This window comes from Diospyros lotus, chromosome 1, assembly GCF_014633365.1.
Source record: "Diospyros lotus cultivar Yz01 chromosome 1, ASM1463336v1, whole genome shotgun sequence".
In the NCBI taxonomy this organism is placed as follows: domain Eukaryota; kingdom Viridiplantae; phylum Streptophyta; class Magnoliopsida; order Ericales; family Ebenaceae; genus Diospyros; species Diospyros lotus.
The window spans coordinates 52,047,443-52,068,932 of record NC_068338.1 but is presented as its reverse complement, the minus strand read 5'-3'; the positions used below and the strand labels follow the sequence as shown (position 1 = coordinate 52,068,932).

At 36.7% G+C, this 21,490-nt stretch overlaps 1 protein-coding gene across 1 annotated transcript; it reads right to left on the bottom strand.

Moving 5' to 3' along the window:
• Positions 1-520: 520 nt before the first annotated feature.
• Positions 521-21,253, bottom strand: LOC127804303 (protein EXPORTIN 1A). The gene is made up of 33 exons (XM_052341153.1): positions 20,973-21,253; positions 20,585-20,756; positions 19,696-19,812; positions 17,380-17,472; positions 17,172-17,243; positions 16,691-16,798; positions 16,535-16,617; positions 16,117-16,258; positions 15,720-15,788; positions 15,557-15,634; positions 15,338-15,400; positions 15,204-15,248; positions 14,350-14,457; positions 14,169-14,267; positions 12,481-12,681; positions 11,183-11,242; positions 9,442-9,552; positions 8,837-8,934; positions 8,431-8,539; positions 6,847-6,912; positions 6,654-6,752; positions 6,494-6,574; positions 6,248-6,337; positions 5,826-5,911; positions 5,563-5,643; positions 5,299-5,481; positions 4,687-4,753; positions 3,369-3,479; positions 3,108-3,215; positions 2,889-3,026; positions 2,418-2,555; positions 2,245-2,349; positions 521-1,165 (listed from the first exon to the last, which is right to left on the bottom strand). Exons 2-33 carry the CDS (start codon positions 20,681-20,683, stop codon positions 1,043-1,045), a joined length of 3,231 nt encoding a protein of 1,076 aa, XP_052197113.1. The 5' UTR covers positions 20,684-20,756; positions 20,973-21,253; the 3' UTR covers positions 521-1,042.
• Between the last annotated feature and the right edge of the window lie 237 nt (positions 21,254-21,490).

Genomic DNA, 21,490 nt, shown 5'->3' with positions numbered 1-21,490 from the left:
ATACATTAATACATAAATACCATAAAAAAATATTTAAATTAAATTAACATTTTCATAGCAAGCCCTGCCCCAACAAACAATAAATAGAAGGAATGGATGATTAAGTTATTTGGCCAAAGGAGTGGAACACTGGTTGACAGAGTTGGGTTGGTTTCCAAGTCTTATTAATAAGAATTACATTTTCCCATCTTTCATGGTTTAGTAATGCCCTGCCCTATTATAATAAGGACACCCTACCCTACCCTACCGCAATAGATGATTAAATCTCTCTTATCTTGGAACCAGGTACTTATTCCCGTAGACAACCCACCCAACCAAGCAATAGCAGCCTCACAATGAGTTAATAGATGACCAGGCCAATGAGTTTTGAGTTACTCCTCTATCATACTGCTAAATAAATGGCCCAAAAGAACATCAGGATTCACAACAGTCGGTGGGTGGTAAAAAGACAATCCTGAGAGTAAAGCATGCTGCCTCAGCATATAAATCAACAAAAGCTATGATACACAAAACACAAATATGAGGGCAAATACATATAAACTTTCGACCAATGAACCAAAAATAAGAATTCTTCCTGCACAACAAAGTTGTATACATGGGACCGGACCTAATTTTTGGTTAATCCAACAGCAGTCTCAGTCTCTGTCTGAGTCTCAACCCCTGGTCTTCAATTACAGTAACAAGCTGAATTCAGGAACCCGCACAATGGACTCACTATATTCCTAGAACTAGAAAAGCTAGCTAGCTAATTTAATTACTCTACATCCCCAACAGTTCGTTCCATCAGCAGCCAAAGCCTTTGCACTGGGACACCTTCACGATTCACCCATTCCAAAAACTAAAGAAAATTTGGGAAACATGAGAAAAATAATAGGGGGGGGGGGGGGGGGGGGTGAGGAGGAAAATCATAACAAAAAAAGAAAAAGAAAAAGAAAAACAAAACAACTAATCTGGTAATCTCAATGGATGTATCCCAGCTCCCACATCAAATCAGAGTCAAAACCCATGAAATTAGTGCCCGCGGCAAGTTTGTTTAGCCTGTCTATGAATCCACCATCTCGTCTTGTATCTCATTCGGGGCAATAAGCCCGGGAATAGTAAGCATTCTCTGTCGCTCCCTCTCTCTCTGAGCTGCAGCTTCTTCTGCATAGAGATCCTTGTTGTCCTGCATAATTATGAATGCCAAAATTAGGAAATGTCTTGAGACTAACATTCAGCTCCAAGCAAAAATCACAAATAAATAATATTATAGACATCTGACATCTCCCATTCCATTACTAGCTACCAATTAATCGCTTGCTAGTGAGAGCACCACTCGGCTGTAATTTTTTCCTGTGTTTGTGATGTAAGTTGTAACTTAACAACTTGTGCTAACAAATTCAAAGGAAAAATGAAAGCATGAGGGCAGCACGTGGAGGGTTAAGGGTCGTTGAGCATAGACCTGAACACTCCCACCCCTAACATTTTTTGCCCCAGAAACATTTAACGCCATGCTGAGTATGTGCATGTTATATCATCTTCACTTGACAAAAGGTGAAATCTCAGCAATTCAAGCACATCACGAATATAAATTTACATATATATTAGGCATAAACATGCCAAAAAAAGTATTAATAAAACTATTGATGTTAACTAGTTGCAAGAACTCAAAAGTACTGTAATAAAACTGCAGTAAATTTGCATTACAGTAAAAAGTCCTATTAGCAACCTGGCTACCATCCATGTAAATGTGAAGATGATCCTATTTGCAGCATACGGCACCAAAGCAAAGGAGGCTAGGCCTCATACAGACACACAAAGTCTTGCAGCAATATGGCACCAAAGCAAAGGCAGCTAGACCTATAAGAACAATCATGACTAAAAATTCTCTGATGTTCAGAACAAGCATTTCCAGGTTATACAAGCCCAGGGTGAACTTGTTCACTTAACATTTATTTGTCTTTACGCTCATATAACCATAAATGGAAAAAAAAAAAGAGAAATTAAATAAAACATCAAAGCATCTTTTTAGGCTACTCTTTTTCCCTAAATTTCTCATACAAATCCCACCAACCTATAAAAATAATAATAAAAAAAATTGTCCTGGCTCCATACTAACCCGACCACACAAAGAATATAAAAATAAAATACCAAATTAAGAACCTCAAACGCTGCAAGGTAACGAAGAATTTCTACCACTCCTGCAAGCGCAAGGAGATGCCTCTGAAAAATTTGAAGAATAGAAGTAAGATCTGCTGCTGTTACCTGTGCTGAGAATTCTTTTGACTGCACCAGGAAATCTCTAATGTGATTCTTAAATGCAGAGAGATCATTTCTCGACTCAAACAGTCCACTCACAAATTGGGTTACCTGAAAAGCACCCTCAAATAAGAGATGTCAAGAGGAAGATAAAATTAAAAACTGAATGCACTTCCTACCTCACTCGCTGTCATGTTAGGAAATGATGTACCCAAAAGCTTTATGGTATATTCACGAACAAACATTGCATTGTTTGGGTATGGATAAGGAACAGATGTCACATCCCACAGAGGTTCTGTCAGTGCACCAGACTCTACCTACAAATCAAACCCCATAAGTCCAGTGAGTCTTTTCTTCTTCTCTCATTAGTGGAGTTAGAGTGAGAAGTGGGAGTCAAGAGTGTGATTTTGTGCACCTGCTTTAACGCAGGTGCACATCACCCATGTTAATTTGGAGGGCAAAATCGTCATTTTGCCCTCCAGAACTGTTATGTTTTCAGTTAATTTAGAGGGCAAAATGACGATTTTGCCCTCCAAATTAACATGGGTGATGTGCACCTGCGTTAAAGCAGGTGCACAAAATCGCACTCGGAGCCAAGGGTAAGTTTTCCAAGTAAAACTTGAAAGGAGAGGGATTAGAAGATTAATTACCAGGCAAAACAAGTGTTGAAGCACCAAGACATGTAACTTGAACCCAGGTTTATGGAAAGTGTCAGTTAAGACAGCAAAAATTTCTTGTTCAATGGTCAAGAAATAAGTCCGGTAAAATTGATTACAGAACTCCGAAGCCTGCCAAAAGAACCCAATAGAATGACCCTCTTAACATAAACAAGTGAACGAGAGCCCATACAATCCATTAAAGAAACATACCTGAAAATTCCTCAGCATCTCCAACAAAAGAATAAGCCCAGTTTCAGCAATGTTCCGCTCAGTGTGCCGGAAAGCCCATATTATAGAATCCATAACAAGCTTTAATTGCTGGCATAAAACACAAAAGGAATTATGTAAAAAAACAAGCATTGATGTGCTCACAAGAAAATTAGTAAGATTCTAAGGCTTTGTAAATGTCAAATAACTCAAGGTGCATAAATTAGGACAAGACTCAATAAGTGAGAATTGTTAACTGCAAACCTGGCTTGACAGACGAATCAAAGCAGGAAAACAATGAGTAGCAATGGCACGTAGCAGGGAAAAAAACTTAAGACGATGCTCAGGGTAATCTTCAAAGTTTTTGGTGATCATCTGGCATACGAAACCAAAAAGATGCATCAACCATAGAAATCAATAAGTTGGTGTAAAGGTAAAAAATGATACAAAACCCTTGCTCCTGACATAAACGCATCATTAAGGAAGAATCCATTACAATAAACAAATGCATAGAAGGTACAAATGGCAATGTTGCTTCCAGCAATTGTTTAGTTGCTTGACCAATATTCCACCATCCATCCAATATTAGCTTTATGCCAACTCAGCATCTCAACTGACCAACCTCTTTATGTTTGCCATATCACATTTAAAAATCTCTTACCCGTTCCAAATTCTTTCCAGTTCTCAATCTATCATGTCCCAAACCATAACATCACAGGTAACAAAATAGTAAAACAAAACTAACATGGCTGATATTTAAAACTTGATGAAAAATGTTTCACCAGAAACTGAGGAACTCTAAGCTCCAAATTGCTGAAGTGCTAACCATTTAAAAAATTCTTAACTGTAACAAAGGTAAAATACTTGATTACGAATCACATGGTAGCAGCTGATATCTATTTGACAGAAAAATTGCAAAATAACTATGTAAACAGAAAATTAAAGAAACGTGATAAAACAGGATCAACCAAAGATTTTCCTTACATCAAATAATAGCACTAGAACTCAATTCTTTTAGTGAGGCAATGAAGCCAAAGCACTTGGATACTCATGGAAAAAAAAGAATTCAATACCAAATAAAACCTCTAAAAACAAATTGAACAAAGATCTCATAAACTTTGCTAGAAAATGGATCACATAGAAGACGGCCTAATGAAGGAAACCTCTCTTTTGTCTGCTCAAAGCCTCTTAAATCAATAACTAATACAACACGACAGATTTACTTTTAAGGGTTATCAATACATTTGAAGTAACTGGAGACACAGTCACATCAAAATTAATTAACAAATGACAAATGGTTGGCAGACAACGAATGTTTGTTGAACCAGTGCAATTATGTCTCTGAAGCATATATCTTATTGTTTTAGACCAAATAAGTACCCCAATTTAACATTTTGAAATTAGCATATATTCCTCAGCTGCAGACTTCTCTAAAATGCTTGTGATATTATCAGATACCAAAATAATTTGTCACAGCTTTTTTAATTAGATGTATCCGAACTTGGTTGTTTAGAACATCAGGAAGGCATTACAGGAATTGGCATGCTAATTGTCACTTTATCAAACCAATTTTAACTCTCACCTCCAGGGTGCACTGGAAAACTGCTTCAAAAATGCGAGGGACATCCTCTGTCATTGCACCTTTATACCTACATACAGACAAGATCACGAGAGGGGAATAAGAAAGAACTAACATAGAAAATGATATAACAATTCTCATAATCAAGCCATCCAACCAAAGTAGCCAGCCAAAAAGTCTAACCACAAATGGATCACTTACAGTGACCTTAACATAGTTGCATAAAAAAGTTTCAAGAAAAGGGGAGAAAGGAGAGAGAGAACCATTCAACTGATTTACAAACAATCCAGTAAATTCAGTTAAAGAAATCATTAACTACTGAACACTGCAAGAAACCAAGGGCAAAAGTTGTCTCCAACTAACTTAGAACATTGCATCTGGATTGGTGTTATTCCATCAGAACTCGTGCATCAAGATCGAGGACATTAAAAGTTCTGCAGCACTTAATCATAGCTCTTAGAGGTTCCAGAATTTGACTTATATGGAAATAGCCACCAGACCCCTCAACTAGAATAAAAAAACCGTCCTTTCTTAGCATGCCAGATTATTTACATAAATAAACACAAGAAAAAGGCAGCATCCTTTTTTCTGACAAAACAAAACAGGAAAGCATACTTATTTATTATTGTTGCAAAAAGTGACAAGACTTCTGATTCCCTTGCATCAGGCAAGTTCCTAGCATAATCACCAAGCACAGGGTCCATCATTGGGGGAACAAATTGCTTTCCAATCTGTGGTTGGTCTTCAGCCTTGTCCAAGAATGTCTCTATGAGCTTAAGTGTCTCCCTTTTTACTGAGCTGTTTGAAGAGAAAATTAAATTAGATGAGAATGTTCTGAAGAATTACAAGAACAAACAATATTCAAATTGTTTAACTCACCGCAGAAGTTTAACATAAGATGTTTTAGATGCAAAAGGGCCTCCTTCCGCAATGCTGGTTGATATGAGCTCACTGTACATTCTGTTCCAGACATCAAGAATTAAACAATCAAAATATTATTCAGAGATGAAAGTCCACTGAAAGATTTCTCAGGCATCTCAATACACAAACACACACAAAAAGAAAAAAGAAAGAAAGAAGAAAAAAAGAAAAACTGGCACAGCCAAAAAGAATAAAGTTCAAGTTCCAAAGTGAAAGCAAACCTGTAAACATTAAGCATGTCCAAGAAGATCAATGAAATTTGTGGCAAGAAATATGTCCCAAGTGCACTTGCAACACTTGTATTTGTCTGCCAAGAAGAACAGCAACGATAGAAAAAAAGAAAAAAGAAAAAGACTTGCATAGATCATGCATTGTCATAAACAGTCATCTGAATGCTGAAATTACTACATTCAAACTACATTAAAGGCATGCCAAAGATATTATTATTGGTGGTTCCATCCCCTTACACCCCCTCCCAAAAAAAAAGAAAAAAAAAAACTTCCCATCCTGAAGATGAGAAGGTAAGCAAGGAGGATATATGAAGATAAGCAAATAAGAACAAATAGTGAATCTCATCATGAAACAAGTGGACACTGAAATTAGTAATCCGTAAAAGAAATGATGTCCCAATAATAAATAGTACCTGCAATATATTAAGCACAGTCCTGATCACATCTTGATCCTTCAAGAAATCCACACTTTGGCGTGCCTGTCCAATAATTTCTGCCCATTTCTGCACGGAACAATGAAATTGAAAACTACATGATTCAGCCACTTGCTGGTCCAGGCAATAGCATGAAAGCAGCATGTGCCCATGCACAAATATGCATGTAGAGAAACTCTAATACACAGTGTTCCAACAGTGGTAGCACTTTTTTTGTAAACATGCCTGATTTGGCAGCTCCATCAGCCTCTGCAAGTATTCGTCCCTCTTCTGAGGATCAGACTCTGCTTGAATCATATGGCCAACCTAAAACATTAGGATAGCAATTGTGAGCAAAAACAACTCTTCATGTGAAGTGTAGAGTTGAAGTATCAGATAGACATACTGATTCATAAAATGTATGGATCTGATGTGGCTCAAGGTCTGCTATAGTTGTTGGAAGACTTGATAGGAGCTCAGATACAAATGCTTCGTTTTCTCCAACCTGAAGAGCAGAGATGAAAAAGAAGGAAACATACAAAGGTACACCTACTATGTTTTTTATTGTTATGAAACCAAAAGGATCAGAAAACCATTACCTGCACAACAACAAATTTACGCTTGCACTTTTGAACAATCTTCAAGAATGTGTCGCAAGCCATATCCTGCAAAGCATCATTATGAATTAGGCCTTCATACATCCTCCTCCCAAACACCTTTCTCAGCATAGATGTTTAAGGCGCGCCTAGGCGCAAGGCACCTTAAGGCGCCAATTTGGCGCCTCAACTGGCCCAAGGTGAGGTGTTTTCCAAGAGGCGCGCACCTTGCATGGCGAGGCGCGCCTCATGAAACCAGCGGGCCGCCAGGCGCCGAGGAGTGAGGCGCGCCTCATGAAACCAGCTGTCAAGCAGCCCGCTGCCCACCGAAACCAGTTGCCATTCTCAGTTTCAGCCTCCCCTCTTCTCGATTCTAGCCTGCTCTTGTGAGTTTCTTACTTGTTTTATTTGATTAGAATTAGAATTAAAACAAACTCAATCACAATTGAGTTAAACTTTGCTTCAATTTTAAAGTGCCGAGTAACTCCGGAGATTGAAGATGAGGAGGAAAGTGAGACAGAGACCGAAGATTTAGGCCAGCCCAAGCCCACCACTGCTCTCCTGAAAAATCCACATTTGGATCTTGTCCCAAATTATCCAAGTCGGGTCAAATAACGGGCTTCGTTTTAGAAATCAAGACATACTTCAACAACTTATTTATTGAATGTGGACTTGTAGTGTTTATGTGTTTGTTTAGAACTTTGCATGATGATTGGTACTTGTTTGAGTTTGAACTTTGATGATATTTCTAGTTTCGAATTTCCATGATGAATGAATTAACTTTGATGTTATTAGTTTAGAATTTGAAGATGATGAATCATGAATGATATGCATGTGTTATTATTGATAATTTGATAGTTATTTATGATTTTATAAGATTTTCAATTTTTTTCTAAAAGATACGCCTCGCTTCGCAAAGGCACGTCTCGCGCCTCAGGCTCCAGGACCCTTTGCGCCTCGATGCGCCTATCGCCTTTCAAAACTATGTTTCTCGGAGTAAATACAAGATCTATAAGTTCATTAATTTCCTTTGCTCAATATACATTGACATAAATATGAACTTTTATTGCAAAACAAACAAAATAGGGCCGGGGTAGGTGACAAACAAGCAAGTACCATACCCAATCAAAAATGCAACCTAACAAAAGCTGAAACACCCCACCCCCCCCCCCCCCAAAAAAAAAAAAAAAACTTCAATAACATTGTAAAACTGCTGAAAAATGAGGTAGAATAATGCAGAATCTTAGAGCTTAAAGCCATTGCAACCAGTACAAATAATCATGAAGTGCCCCAATTGGTAGTGGTGGTGGAAGTGGAGTGCGGTAGCCAGAGATATACCAAGTATTACATGGAAATTTCCACAAAAAGTTATCAGTTCACCTTTAAATGAAGCTAAGATTCTTGATGCTGATGAAGCAAGAGAAACCGTTAAAAAGCTTTTTGAGATTATATGCCTCTATGGCAGGGCGCAAAGGGGAAACCAGAGATTTCTCAGCAGACAACATTCATTAACTACCAATCTGGAAAAATGCAAGTTCCAAACACACCTAGGTTTTGGAGGAAAACTGCCATAAGAACAAAACTAACCTGAACTCCAGGATGAGTTTCATGCATGAACTCAAACAACTTATTGACAACTGTTTTCAAGAACCTCCAGTGGGCCCTAAGAAATCTTGGGTATTGTCCAACAACATACCTGAAAAAATAATTAAAAGATAACGTAAAAAGTGATATAATTTTGATAACATGTATTGCACATTTATAAAATGGATTCACCTAAACTTCAATCATAATATGTTCCTGGTTAACTATTGCAATATACCCTACAGCAACTGTTCGGACACTACCATCAAGTAATAAATACAGCAAATGAGAAAAAATAAATAAAAAACTTGGATCAGAAACAGATCAAATATGCAAAGCATCGTGTCTAATGAAGTGAGCAGAAAGACCTTAATTGGATCACAAGTTTAACACCCAAAAGAAAACTTACATAATGTTACTTGCAATAACAGCTTTGTTGTCTTTTCCTTTAGTGATCTCACACAAATTTAGTAAATCACGAATAACCATCACCAGAAATCTGTTTTCCTGAAAAGGTCAAAATTCAAAATTTGTAAGACATGCACACTGCATAATTAATGAAACAAATGACTTGATAAGCAAAACAATGAGAAATCATTGATTTTAGTAAGTAAAAATCACAAACTGATGTTTACAAGTCAGGTAGTAAATTTCAATTAATATAAACATAACCAAGAACCATAAGTAAATTGTATACAAGACAGCATTAGAGGCAAAAGAAAAGTAAAATGGATTTCTTAAATGAACATATAATAGCCACTGCATCAGACTTGATGCACCACATGATATTGTTTTCGTATAACAGCAATCAGTGCTAGATAGTAGCATAAATACTCTCAAGCAATATTGCCTCCAATCAGTTGACATCAGAAACCAAAAGGTCCCATACATATTAAGATCATAACATAAAGCATGGGCATTGACATTCATCATGGAAATGCATAGTATATATGGCAATGCAACCAAAAAAAACTATTTAGGAAAAATCATATTTAATTGTGGAAAGAAGCATACCTGCTCCTCCATCATGGACCCAGAGATAGAACCTATTGCCCAGCATAATGTGTTTAAGTTGTTCCATGACCAATCCTCACCACTCAGTTGTTTACTCAATTTCCTCAGCATCTGTATCATGACATGAAGGAAAAAAAACATTACTGGATTGCACAACTGTATATCACCACTCTTTTACTTCCCTTGAAGAAAGAACCACACCCACACACAGTAACGAGCAACTTGCTAATTGAAGCATAGCCATGATATGTTGAGTAAAACCACAAAAATTCCTATTGATGAGATAAGACTTGTGTGGAAACCCTATAGAACTCTTCCTTTTTGGGCATGTAAAACCTAATTGGTAATCCTGCATACACAATATGTTACCAGTATCTAAAAAAAAATCATGCCATCAACTGTCAAATGCTATGATGAACTAAATCAAGTAATATGTTGAATCCATCTACATTCAATACAGTCTAACAAAATAGAAAGCTATATTTCAATGTTCAAAATAAGTTTTGATGTGTAGTTTCACTTGGTCTACAAACAAATGTCTCCAAAATGTTTTGAAGACATGGAGAAGATTTTGGAAACATCATAAAATGAATGGGAAGATAAAGCCAAACTTTATATATTTATTATCATTAATCTAGCATGAGTAATTTGACATGTTAGAAGTGTGTATAATAATTTGAACTAAAGGTAATAACTAAGCAATAATACATACTTCTAATAGTTATCGATTAAATGATGACATGTAACAATACTTATTATAAATACCGAAAACGTAATAATAAAAAATATATTATAAATAAATATGTGTACATAGAAGCATAAGAATAAGAAATAGTAATAATAGGATGTTATTAGCATACACCTCTGTATGGTGCATCAGTGGGTTTTCATAACACATTCTTTATCTATGTGTAAGTAATAGTACATTATTATAATATGCCTTTATCAAGTATTATTTTGTATGTTATTATAATGTATCTTTGTGGTTTATATACTACACAATAAAGACACGGGTCTCCCTAGAAGAACCAAGAGACCTGGCTTTGCTATGTCTTGGTCAAACAAGAGAGAGAGAGACCCAGGTATCTCCGAGAACAATCAGGGACCTGGTTTTGATTTTGTGGTATCTCCGAGAACAATTGCCTAACTGAGAGCCAACACTAGAGCTGGGCCAGATGGCAGCCTGATAGAGACCAACAGAGAGCCAAGACAAAAAGGCAACTCTCAGAGACATCAAAGAAGGGAACCAGAAGCTTTTGCAGACTGAAGAAGTGTGAAGCTTGCAAGTATGATGATCCACCAGGTGCAAAGGAGAGTCTATTCTATTTCCACATTCTTCCCTTGTCTCTCTTTCTCTTCTCTCAACCACATTTTCTTAGATTTGATGCTCAGGTCATGAGCACAGAGCTTTCCAAATTGCAGCCCACTGCAATATTTCAACCGACACACTGTAGTTTCAGTTGCGTCAATACTAAACCAAACAATTTCTACACTGCAATATTTCAACCGACACTGTAGTTTCAGTTGAGTCAATACTAAACCAAACAATTTCTACTGGAATGGTGAAATTTCAGTTTTCCAATTCTGTTTCATTTTAGGTGCCTACAAAACTGAAACGTTTCTGTTGTTTTCACTGAAATGGAACAATATTTAGTACCTAGTATGCAGTAGTAGCATACTAGTTCAGTCGTGTTTCATATGATAATGCAAGCTGATAAAAGGGTAATCAATTGACTAATACCTGCTTCTCAGTATCTTCATGATCAAGATGTGACAAGTAGATAAGTGTCTCCCTCATGATCTGTAAATTGAGTTCAAATTAGAAAAAGTGACTATACGAGAAACACTGAAATAAGAGTTATAAATAAAAAAGATTAATTAGATTAATTTTAAACCTTCAAAAATAAGAAAGAGGCCTGTGATCATGTCGCAATTCACAAAGGACTCAAGACGTTACTAGGAATTCTCAAAATTAAACATTTCTTTCATAATTAAACAGCATCAATTGAGTGGTTACGGTACAAGCTTCTCCAATCTCTATTATTTTTTAGAAAGGCTTCTGTGTCTTACAGAACTGGGTTGGAAGCAATGAAGAGAGAACACTGAGCCTGCCTTGTTTTCACTTTTTCCCTCCCCTGAAAAAAGGAAGGCTCAACCCCTTATCCCTAATGCGCTGAGAGATTTTTTTTTTTTTATGTTTTAAATCCATGACTTCAAAATAAATAAATATAGTCATGTAATTTTTATGAGTACCCAGAAATAGAAATGAAGATCCTAGGCAATCCCCCTATCCCCAGCATTTTTTATGAGTACTATATGGCTATAGCTACAACATTAGAAGAATAAAACTTTCCCACAAAAAACTTTGTACTTAATAAAAGTTCTAGAAAAGTACTCTAGAAAAATGAACCAGTACATTAGCATCCTTGACAGAAAACTACATCACCTTTCCCCCAGAAGCAATCAGAACTTCTCAATGAACACCCCACCCCCAACACCACCACTGAACAGAAAACAAAGAAAAGGACATAATATGATGGATAAGCAACTTTCAGAATCTTGTATCATTCACCTAGATATATGCAAAATAAAGTCAATGTAATCTTTGGTAGTTTTCCAACAACATGTGCCTTATTCTGTCTTCCTTTCACAGATGGAGGTTCAAATATATTTTGATACAACTGCTGCAGAGTGCAGGTTCATATAAACACAGTCTATGGAGGTCAGATGTGCAAGCCTTACAGCAAGCTCAGAGAGGTTGTTTCTATGTCATAAACTAATGAAACAGTTGACAGTAAATGCACAATATATTTTGTTATAAGTAATCTAAAATCACATCATTTACAGATTTCAGAGGCAGTATCATAACACTGCATTGGACATATACAGTTTGCAAAAGGGTTAATAGGATAAGTACTACGTATAATAACAAGCAGCCTAATCATGCATGCATAACGAAGAAGAGTGGTTAACCATCCATTGCACAAGTCTTTGACGTAGAGGTCAGAATCCATATTTGCAAAGTAAAGATTACAACACCTTATATTGAACAAGGACATCATTATCCTTCATTGTCTCACGGACTATATTCCCATTCTCATCCTCAACAATCAGAACCTCTTCAGGCTTAGCCATACGGCAAATCATTAGTAATCTCAATTTTGACATTGGACCAGAATAGAGCTGGCGTCGCTGCAGCAGTTGTGAACCAAGACCATCAACCATACCAGGAAAGGGCACCTTCCAATTCACCATGCACAGAAAAGAAGAAATCAGTACATTTTCTAACAAAAATAAAATGTATATGCATTTACTTAGAATTAAGCAAACAAGGTCCGCAAGCGGATAGATCAAATGATGCTTAAACATGTACGGAGTACATATGAACTGAGATATTTTTTTATGCCTAGAATGTAAATGCTAAATGGCAATAATTATTTCGGAGACAAACAGGAAAATAAAGGCAGCCAGCTCAGAAAGAACCAATGTGAGTTTTTTTTTTTTTTTTTTTTTTTGGGGGGGGGGGGGGGACATTCAAAATCATATAGAGGAAACCAACGATTATATACAAGACGCAATGAATCTAAAAACAGAAAACCAACAAAAAGCATCAGCAAGAATAGCCATGCGTGAATCATTTGCATATATCTGAGGTTCTAGGCTTGTATCTCAGTTATATAAAATAAAATCTTCCCTTATAACTTGCTTGCGTAGATATATATATCAATAAAGTACGAAGAGAAACAAAAGGACAAGGATAGAAAATACAGTTTATGAGAAGTTCTATGAATGTACAGGCTGCTGCCTACCCAACCCACTCTGTTTTCTCACCAGGAGGCCATACAAAAAACATAAAAAGAAGAACAAATAAAGGATTGAAAAGAACAGAGGCAATCAACAGCTAGAATACATCATCAAACAAAACCAAAAGAGGACGAACAAAAGAGAATAGACTAGGTCAACAAAAAAAAGAGGAAGAACTATGAATGAGGATTCTCCCCCTACAAAAGCTCTATGATTTTTGTCCCTTCAAATTCTTCACATCACAAAAAAAGGTCCAATTTTCCGAAGCCATTTTTCTCTCCTCCCAGAAACTGCAGCAGTGCATAACAACTGAAATACCACTTCCTTTCATAAGTTCTATATCCTGGCAACCCGCTACTGCTATAACAGAAATTTTAAGATCACAAGAACCTAAAACTGGTCACTGGAGATCACAATAGCACACATATCTAACATAGTGACAGCCCTGGCCGGTAACACCAAATCCACACTTCAAGTTCACTTTTTCCCACCTTAATATTTGATATTTCCTTGGCAAAGATTCAATGGAGCACAAATGCAGCAGCTATCAGCATTTTCCAACCCCTACCCCAAGCAACAAAAGAAATAAAAAAGGAGAGAAACAGTGAAAAAGTTCGTCAATTGTTTACATCACAAGGATACGACCTATCACATCCCTTCAAGAAAAGTTCTCAGGCTTTGGAGATTTGGTAAACTTGACTCACTTCAACTCTTTATTGCCATTACAATTTGCACCGTGCATGCTTGCTTACACACATATGGGGGAAAATAACAAGGAACCACTAACCTTGGAAACAGAGAGACGAAGACAAGCAGAAAACCATTATGTCCAGCAACACTAATAACAGGGATCAAAAAACTAAAAAGAGAAATTCTGCACAGACCCACCAAACCAATCGCATGCACTAAAGAACCCATCTCACCTGCAACCCCATCATGTTGGCAGCCACAGCAGGATTATCCAAATTATTGTGAGCCTCAAACAGCTCTAGAACTAAGGAATTCCAGTAATCCAAGCAAACCTTTGAAATTATAACATAACTATATCAGAACATAATAAACTATTATGAAACAGCAAGTAAAGGGATAAAGCAGTAAAGGTACCTTAAAAACCTCTGTGTCATCCACATATGAATTGTTTATAAGATATTCAAGACCCAACAAGAGTGCAGAAATGTTTTCTTGTGAGGATTCCAGCACCCGAATATGACACTGCATGAACATAAAACTTGAGGATTATTTAGACTATCTCAAAATCAAAACATTCTATACCAGAGAAACATACCAACGCTCTCACAAAATATAACAACAATGGCAAGTCTTATCTCACTATATGGGGTCAAGTACTTGTCTCAAAAGAAAATAAGACCATTAGGTACCACTGCAGGGGTTCAGAGCAGGATGTCACCCCGCAGGAAATGAAGCAGCCATACAGGCTGAGCCACCAAATCAAGGAAGCTTAATATATGTGTAGGAGCAATCTTACTTGATTAAACCATGGACTCCCAAATTGGCACAACATCAAGCTCCAATATTGACAACAATAAATGAAGAACTGACAAATTACAGGCTTGTACACAAAATTTACAAACTAAACTCCAGGTGTTAATCTAAGTTGATGTTCTCATTAGAGGCTATTTAGTTACAGTATTGTGGTTCTTTTTTTTCTTTTTTTTTTCAAGAATGAAAAAAAATAAAAAAATTGAAATCACCACTATTTTCATGTAATTTACATTGTCATACAAGAACCATCATTAAAACTTATATTTCTGGCCCTTCCCAAGATTGTTTGAGAGAAGCTTCTCAAATAGAAGATTCAAAACCAATTCAGCAAATATGTTATCCAGAATTTATCTGAATTCATAAATAAATAAACAGGTCACTAGAACAGTAATCAAATTTTTTTTTTTGTTTCCCAATTGTCATATAAATTGCTTAAAAGAAAGACAGGGACTTGCCTTAAAGAATGATGTGAAAAACAGTGCCAGGTTCTGAATGAATGCCTGAAGAAACAAACACACATAAAGAATCAGCTTTTGCAATTTGTAAACCCTTGGAACCAACAATAAATACGTGCAGATGAAACATTCACCTGCTCCTCATCGGAACCAGTTGCATAAGCTTCAGGAATATTTGTATTGGGAGGAAGAATGGTCTAGAGAATACCAAGAATCACAAGAAAAGTCAACATGTACAAACCCCAAAAGAATAAATAACCCCCCTAAATCATCAGGAATAAAATAGACAAAATCAATGCATCCAAAATAAAATGCACATTAAGATCTGAAGTTCCAAATGAAACTCCTAGTACCTGCAGTTGTACTATGAATATATTATACATCTTAACATACTGCAAGTTGTAGAAGTCCCCAAAATTAAGAGCAGCAACCTGAAAACATCAAAATATGAAATAGAAAATTTTGAGCAGCTCGGTAGCACTTTAACATGACGAATTTATGTAGATTTGGAATTACCTCTGTCAAACACTGAAGGGTGAGATTCCTATAGGATGGAACAGGGAAAAAGTTGAGAAGTGTTTCAAGCTGTCCGATTCAAAGACCAACAAAAGGTGTAAGAAACCGTTTAGGCACTTCTCCTCAGATGAACTACTCAAATATAAATTCCTAAACACCAAAAGTACTATTTATTTTAGTTTGGATCCAACAAATGCAGGTAGAAGGCAGATGCCCTCTCCATACATATAAATTGTCCCAGTCCATGCCCTTTATCTGAGCCTTGAAACATTCACATATGCCAAAATTGATTAGTAGGTGATACTGCCTGCCTGTGCTAAACACCAGGTGCTAGCAGGTTCCCTACAAGTTTTCCAATAGAAAATTGAACCCAAGCATGCGCAGAAAATATACGAACCAATGGAGATTCAAATATGTAACCCAGAGGAATCCATGAAAGAAAAGCATGCAGTGTTGCCAGCGTAGCCCTTATAAGCTCAGTTCTTTGAGACGCTGCCGATAATACATATAAGCATAACTCATGAATGAGTTGAAATTCGCTGCAAACAACCAGTACACTCTTAATAAGATATAACGAAGAGATGAAAACCAAAAGATTATCTAGAAACAATGCAGTTAAAAAAGAAATGAAAAGCAATAATGGGCCAGTGAAAGACCCAGAGACAAGAATGATATTGCCAACAAAATATGCATTACCAGAAAAATCACCAAAACAATCTGGAAGATAGCCCATTAAAGAAGCAATGGATAGTTAATACAAGTTAACTGAGATGAGATGTTCTCTAAGCAAACTAATAAGTTGACTAAGAAATTACCTGTTCAATGACTGTTTAAGTTCTTTGATTTTCTGCTGTGTCATTTCACCCCTTGAGAAATCAAAAACTTCTTCGCTCAGAAGCTGAGAAGTAATTATCCAAGTCACTAAAAATGCTTGCAATCAAACTCCCTGGTATAAAGTAACAGAAACTTACTTTCAATATAGCCATGCAATTTTCACAAATAGTTTCACTTGTTTTTGCAGCAGCAACAAGATCAGGAATGAAGCTTCGCCACCTGGAAGGCCACTCATGTTTCAAAATCTGCATATTTAACAGGCATATATATGTCAGATAACAATCTAGAATAACTCCATATTATAGGGTCCAATTATCCTTTAACAAATCAACAAATTTGGAAAACTAAAAGAAAAGAAATATATATGAACATAAAAACAATAAAATCAATTAGAATGGAAAAACTCACTATGAATACACATTTGAACAAGACTGACCAGTTCACACATAAATCAAAATTAGTTTTGTTAGTAAGTCATCACATTATGATTATCCTCTGGCTGTACCACACAATTCAATATTTTAAAAAATTATGCAACACAAAATCCTTTTTTATGCAACTGTACCACAACATACTATATCTCAAATCACAACTAAAATAGAGCATCCTCATGTTTACCTGGACCAATATAATATTAAGTTTGTTGACATACAGCCTTTCCCGCCGAAAAGAACTCTCATCACTTGACAGCTAAGCAAGAGAAAATGAAGGTAAGTATAATAAAAACATCAGAAAATAACAACTTTCTAATATGAAAAAATCATAACAGAAAAATACAATAAACACAATACATTAACAATCATATCCAAACTGAAGTTTTTCATACTTTTACAATGACATCAGAAATGAAGTTTTTCATTCCATCTCGCTGTTCAACAGGCAGTGCATTCCATCTATACTTTATAACACCCTCCAGAACCTGAACACAAGAAAATAATAACATCAGAGCCTGAAAGCAAAGAACCAATGCATTCTATTTTAAGCAGCAACACCAGATTTTCTCCAAAACCACCGTGTCAACCACATAGTGCATGTGACAAGAAAATTTGAGATTATCAAGTTGTCCTGGAGATGAAGCAAAGGTAGGATGGAGCACTTTCCAAAATCCAAAAACCCTGATAAGGAAGTTTATCCTTTTATGTTACTTATCCAAAAACAAGAGTCTTTCCTATTAAGTTACATTTTCTACATAACCGAGGGAAGATGCCCTTGTTAATCTCATGGAACAGGATAAACTATGTATCACTCCATTGCCATAACACTTGTATACTGTCGCGGTCAATCCATTCATTTGCAATAATGCCACACATGCATAGAAATGGGTCCTGCCATATTTTATTCACAGATAAAATACAAGTAACGGTATGAAAAATAATGTATGTATGTCGGAATAGCTACCAAAAGGTGCAAACCTTGACTATGAAAAGCCATACATAGTCAAAAGAGCTAAACACAATGGCTGAGCTCACAAATGCAATAGACAAGAGAAAATATTCACAAAAATTTCCTCTATGCCAACAACCGTGAAATCATTTATTAAACAACTAGTCAACTCATGCACTGTCCAACTCAATGTCTTTGAAAGTGTGCCTATTTATTTCTCTCAAACACACCACTACAAGTAGGCACTAATCTCTGATATCCTATCTTCCTTTTCCACATACACCCAACATCCCAACATATTGAATGGTAAAATATATATATATATATATCGGCGTGGTGGACTTGAAAATCAATAATAGGAAGTCCAAGTTTCAGACACCAAATTGCATTTTGAGGCAGTACAGTCCTTTGTTTTCTTATCTTCTTAACTCCTGACATGTCTGTCTGCATTGTGAGAGATATAACTGCAATAACATATGCCAAAATAGAGGTTAATCTCCCATGAAAGTCATTAGAAAAAAAACACCCTTCTTTCCCCCTCCATCTGCTTCTTTACTAACATGCACTGCTCTTCTTCAATTTTATTTCTTGTGCCTGAGCCGGAAAATTTTTCAATTTAGAAAACAAGTCGGGCTCCTATTCTACCATCTTTGTTCTCTCTGACCCTCTATTTATGTCTTTGGTTAAATCAGTCAAAGAAAAAAGGGAACTATATTTTTAATTACCTAATATAAAAGGTTCTTTTCTGTTTCAGCCACTCAGCATGTCAAAGTTGAAACTGTGACTAAAGATGCAAGAACTCTAAGATTTGGGACTTCTCCCCACCCTAAGAGGACCAGTTTTGGGCACTCTCCCAAAACTTTAACTACAGTTTACTAAACAATTTTAAGATCCCCTGAATGCATAGCCCTTTTTTTTTTTTTTTTTTTCATTCTTCATAGTCATGGTGTACCACAACCATAAAGATGAGGATTTTGAGAAGCCAATATCAAAACTTAGCAACAGGGAAAGGAGTGCAAGGACAACGAAAATATCATTGCTGTGTAGGGTCTAAACCTTATTCTGTTCTTCCTTTTTACTCCTACACCGCTATGCAACTTCCTACTTATCCCATAAATCTTTGTCTTTTGTGAACATGAACTCACCGTCTTCAAACTTCATCTTAGTGTGCCACGTGTTGTGTCAAATACCAGTTCAAAGAATTCCTGCTGATTGCATTAGAATTTTAACTTTTTTTTCGTGAGGGTGGTCACGCTGTGAGACAGGAGCAGGGTCAAGGGATAAGCATCTATAACAAGGTGGTAGTAAAGATTCACTAGGTAGGGGCAATAAGTTCCATCCACATATAAAAATTCAGTAATAACAATTAAATGGGTCTCACAGGCTTGGGATGTTGGGGGCTCTTGGTAGAATGTTCATAATTTCTATACTTTCTTGGAATTTTGTAATTGTAAATTGTTAATTTGTTCATGTAAGTTCTGGCTTATAAAAATAAAATAGTTGATATAACCTCTGCAAAAAATTACCTAGAATGACAAATCTTATGTTCACTTTTGTTTTTTCAAGTAATCTTATGGCAAGATTTACAGTGACCAAATTCCATGTCAATCGCCTAATAGGAAAATAAATAAAAAATGCAAGGAAACTGACAAACAAAGAAACATAAACAAAAGAAAGATTTTTTTTTATTTTTTTTTTGGGGGGGGGGGGCAACTTATACCCAACATGAGAAAAAACATCGAACTGATCTACAACTTACCTGCAAAGCGAAAAATTTGGTGTTCAGGTTCTGTGTATTTGATAGAATATGAACCACTTGAAGCCACATGTCTGGATTATTTTGCAAATCCCGCAAAATATGATCTGCAGCAGCCCTCTGTACCCTCGCCGTTAAAGGACAATAAGAGAAAATTAGTTGGCATGTGCAACTTTAATCAGATAAATGTTAACAGTAAACAGAAACTAAACAAGCAGAATGATGTTTTAAGGCAATCCATGTTTCAGTGGTGATTTTAATCGAGCATGATAATATATGCAGTTGGCATTACATACCAATAGAACAAATAGCCTATGAACTTTTGAAAGCAACAGTGTAGAAAGTAGGCAAAACAAATACTTGAAAAGACCCAGACATCTGAGCAATTGTTGAAAAAAAAGCCAATTTCTAAACATGACAACAAAAATATAGCACAAAATAACCCCCCAAAAAAATGTAGCACAAACCAATTGACATTTTGTTCTTGTGGTTGCATGTGGCTAAGAAGATTTCAAAATTTCCCTTATCAGATCATTTTCCATGAGTTTCCCGGCCAAAATTATGGACAGCGGGAACACAGCAGATAAAGCGACAAGCTTTTCACTCGATATAGTAAAGAAAGCAGTCACCATCTACGATGACCGAGGAACAGAACCCTAGGTCCTTAAACGGAGCCGAGTAAATGAAATAGCTTCGGCACAACGTCAAAGCGCCGGGGTCCAGTGGCAAACAGTGACGCAAAACAACCAAGTTCTGGAATTACAATATACCCATGCATTATGCAAAAATTAAAGAGCGAATCGACCCATATACGCGTCCTATGACGAATATCCGAATAAATGCGGAGGGCGCAAGAAAGAGGGAGAGAAAGCGAGAGAGGGGAGGTCCTGACCTCTTCCTTAGATCCGGTGCCGTAAAAAGCAGCGACGGTGGCATCGAGCAGGGAAACGTCGATCGGCTGACTCAAATCCCGAAGCTTCTCCGCCGCCATGGAGAGATCAACAAAACTGATAAACCCTAGAAGCAGTTCCAAAACCCTGGACCCGAAAAAACCCTAGTTCCAACTGAACCACACACACACACACACAGACGTGAATGTTCGCAGAAAGCCAGAGCGAGAAGCAGAAATCGATGCAGCGATATCGATATCTATCTGTCTACCTATATGTATACACATATATATATAGCTTCAAATTGAAGCAGAAGGAGGGACTTTGAAATAGTTGGTGTGAGAGACGGCTTCCCTCCCGTTTTTATAGTCAATTAGTCTTTTATCTTACCTAAAAAGAGCAAAGTCCTCCCCTCCACTGGGGCTTGTGTTGTTGCGTTGGCTTCTCTCTCTGTCCCGTCGAATGAATCTCCCTGCGTATAGAGAGAGAGAGAGAGGGTGTGTGCGCGGGCGTGTGTGTGCGCGCGTTGGGCCCTCCCCCGAATATAGATGGTCTGCAGCTGCAAGAGGACGCAGGGAAAAAGGGTAATTGGTTGCCCCCCTTTGGTCGACGAAATTTAGGGAAATCGCCTCTGCCTTCTAGAGCTTACGATTGGGACTTGGGAGCGTCGCTACTATTCTTTCGGCTTCTCCTCTGTGCCCTTAAAGCGCCTTCCCAAAAAACTATTTCAAGTATTTTAGCATGGAACTCATGTGAAGGTAACTCGTTATTGTTTGTAGTGAGTTTTTAGATCTCCATATTTCGTCAATTTTTTTAATTCGCTATTCTCAATAACAGTTTTCTATAAAAAATTTCTATGGTAACTTTTATTAAAATAAAATTGTATTAATATAAGATTATAATATTTT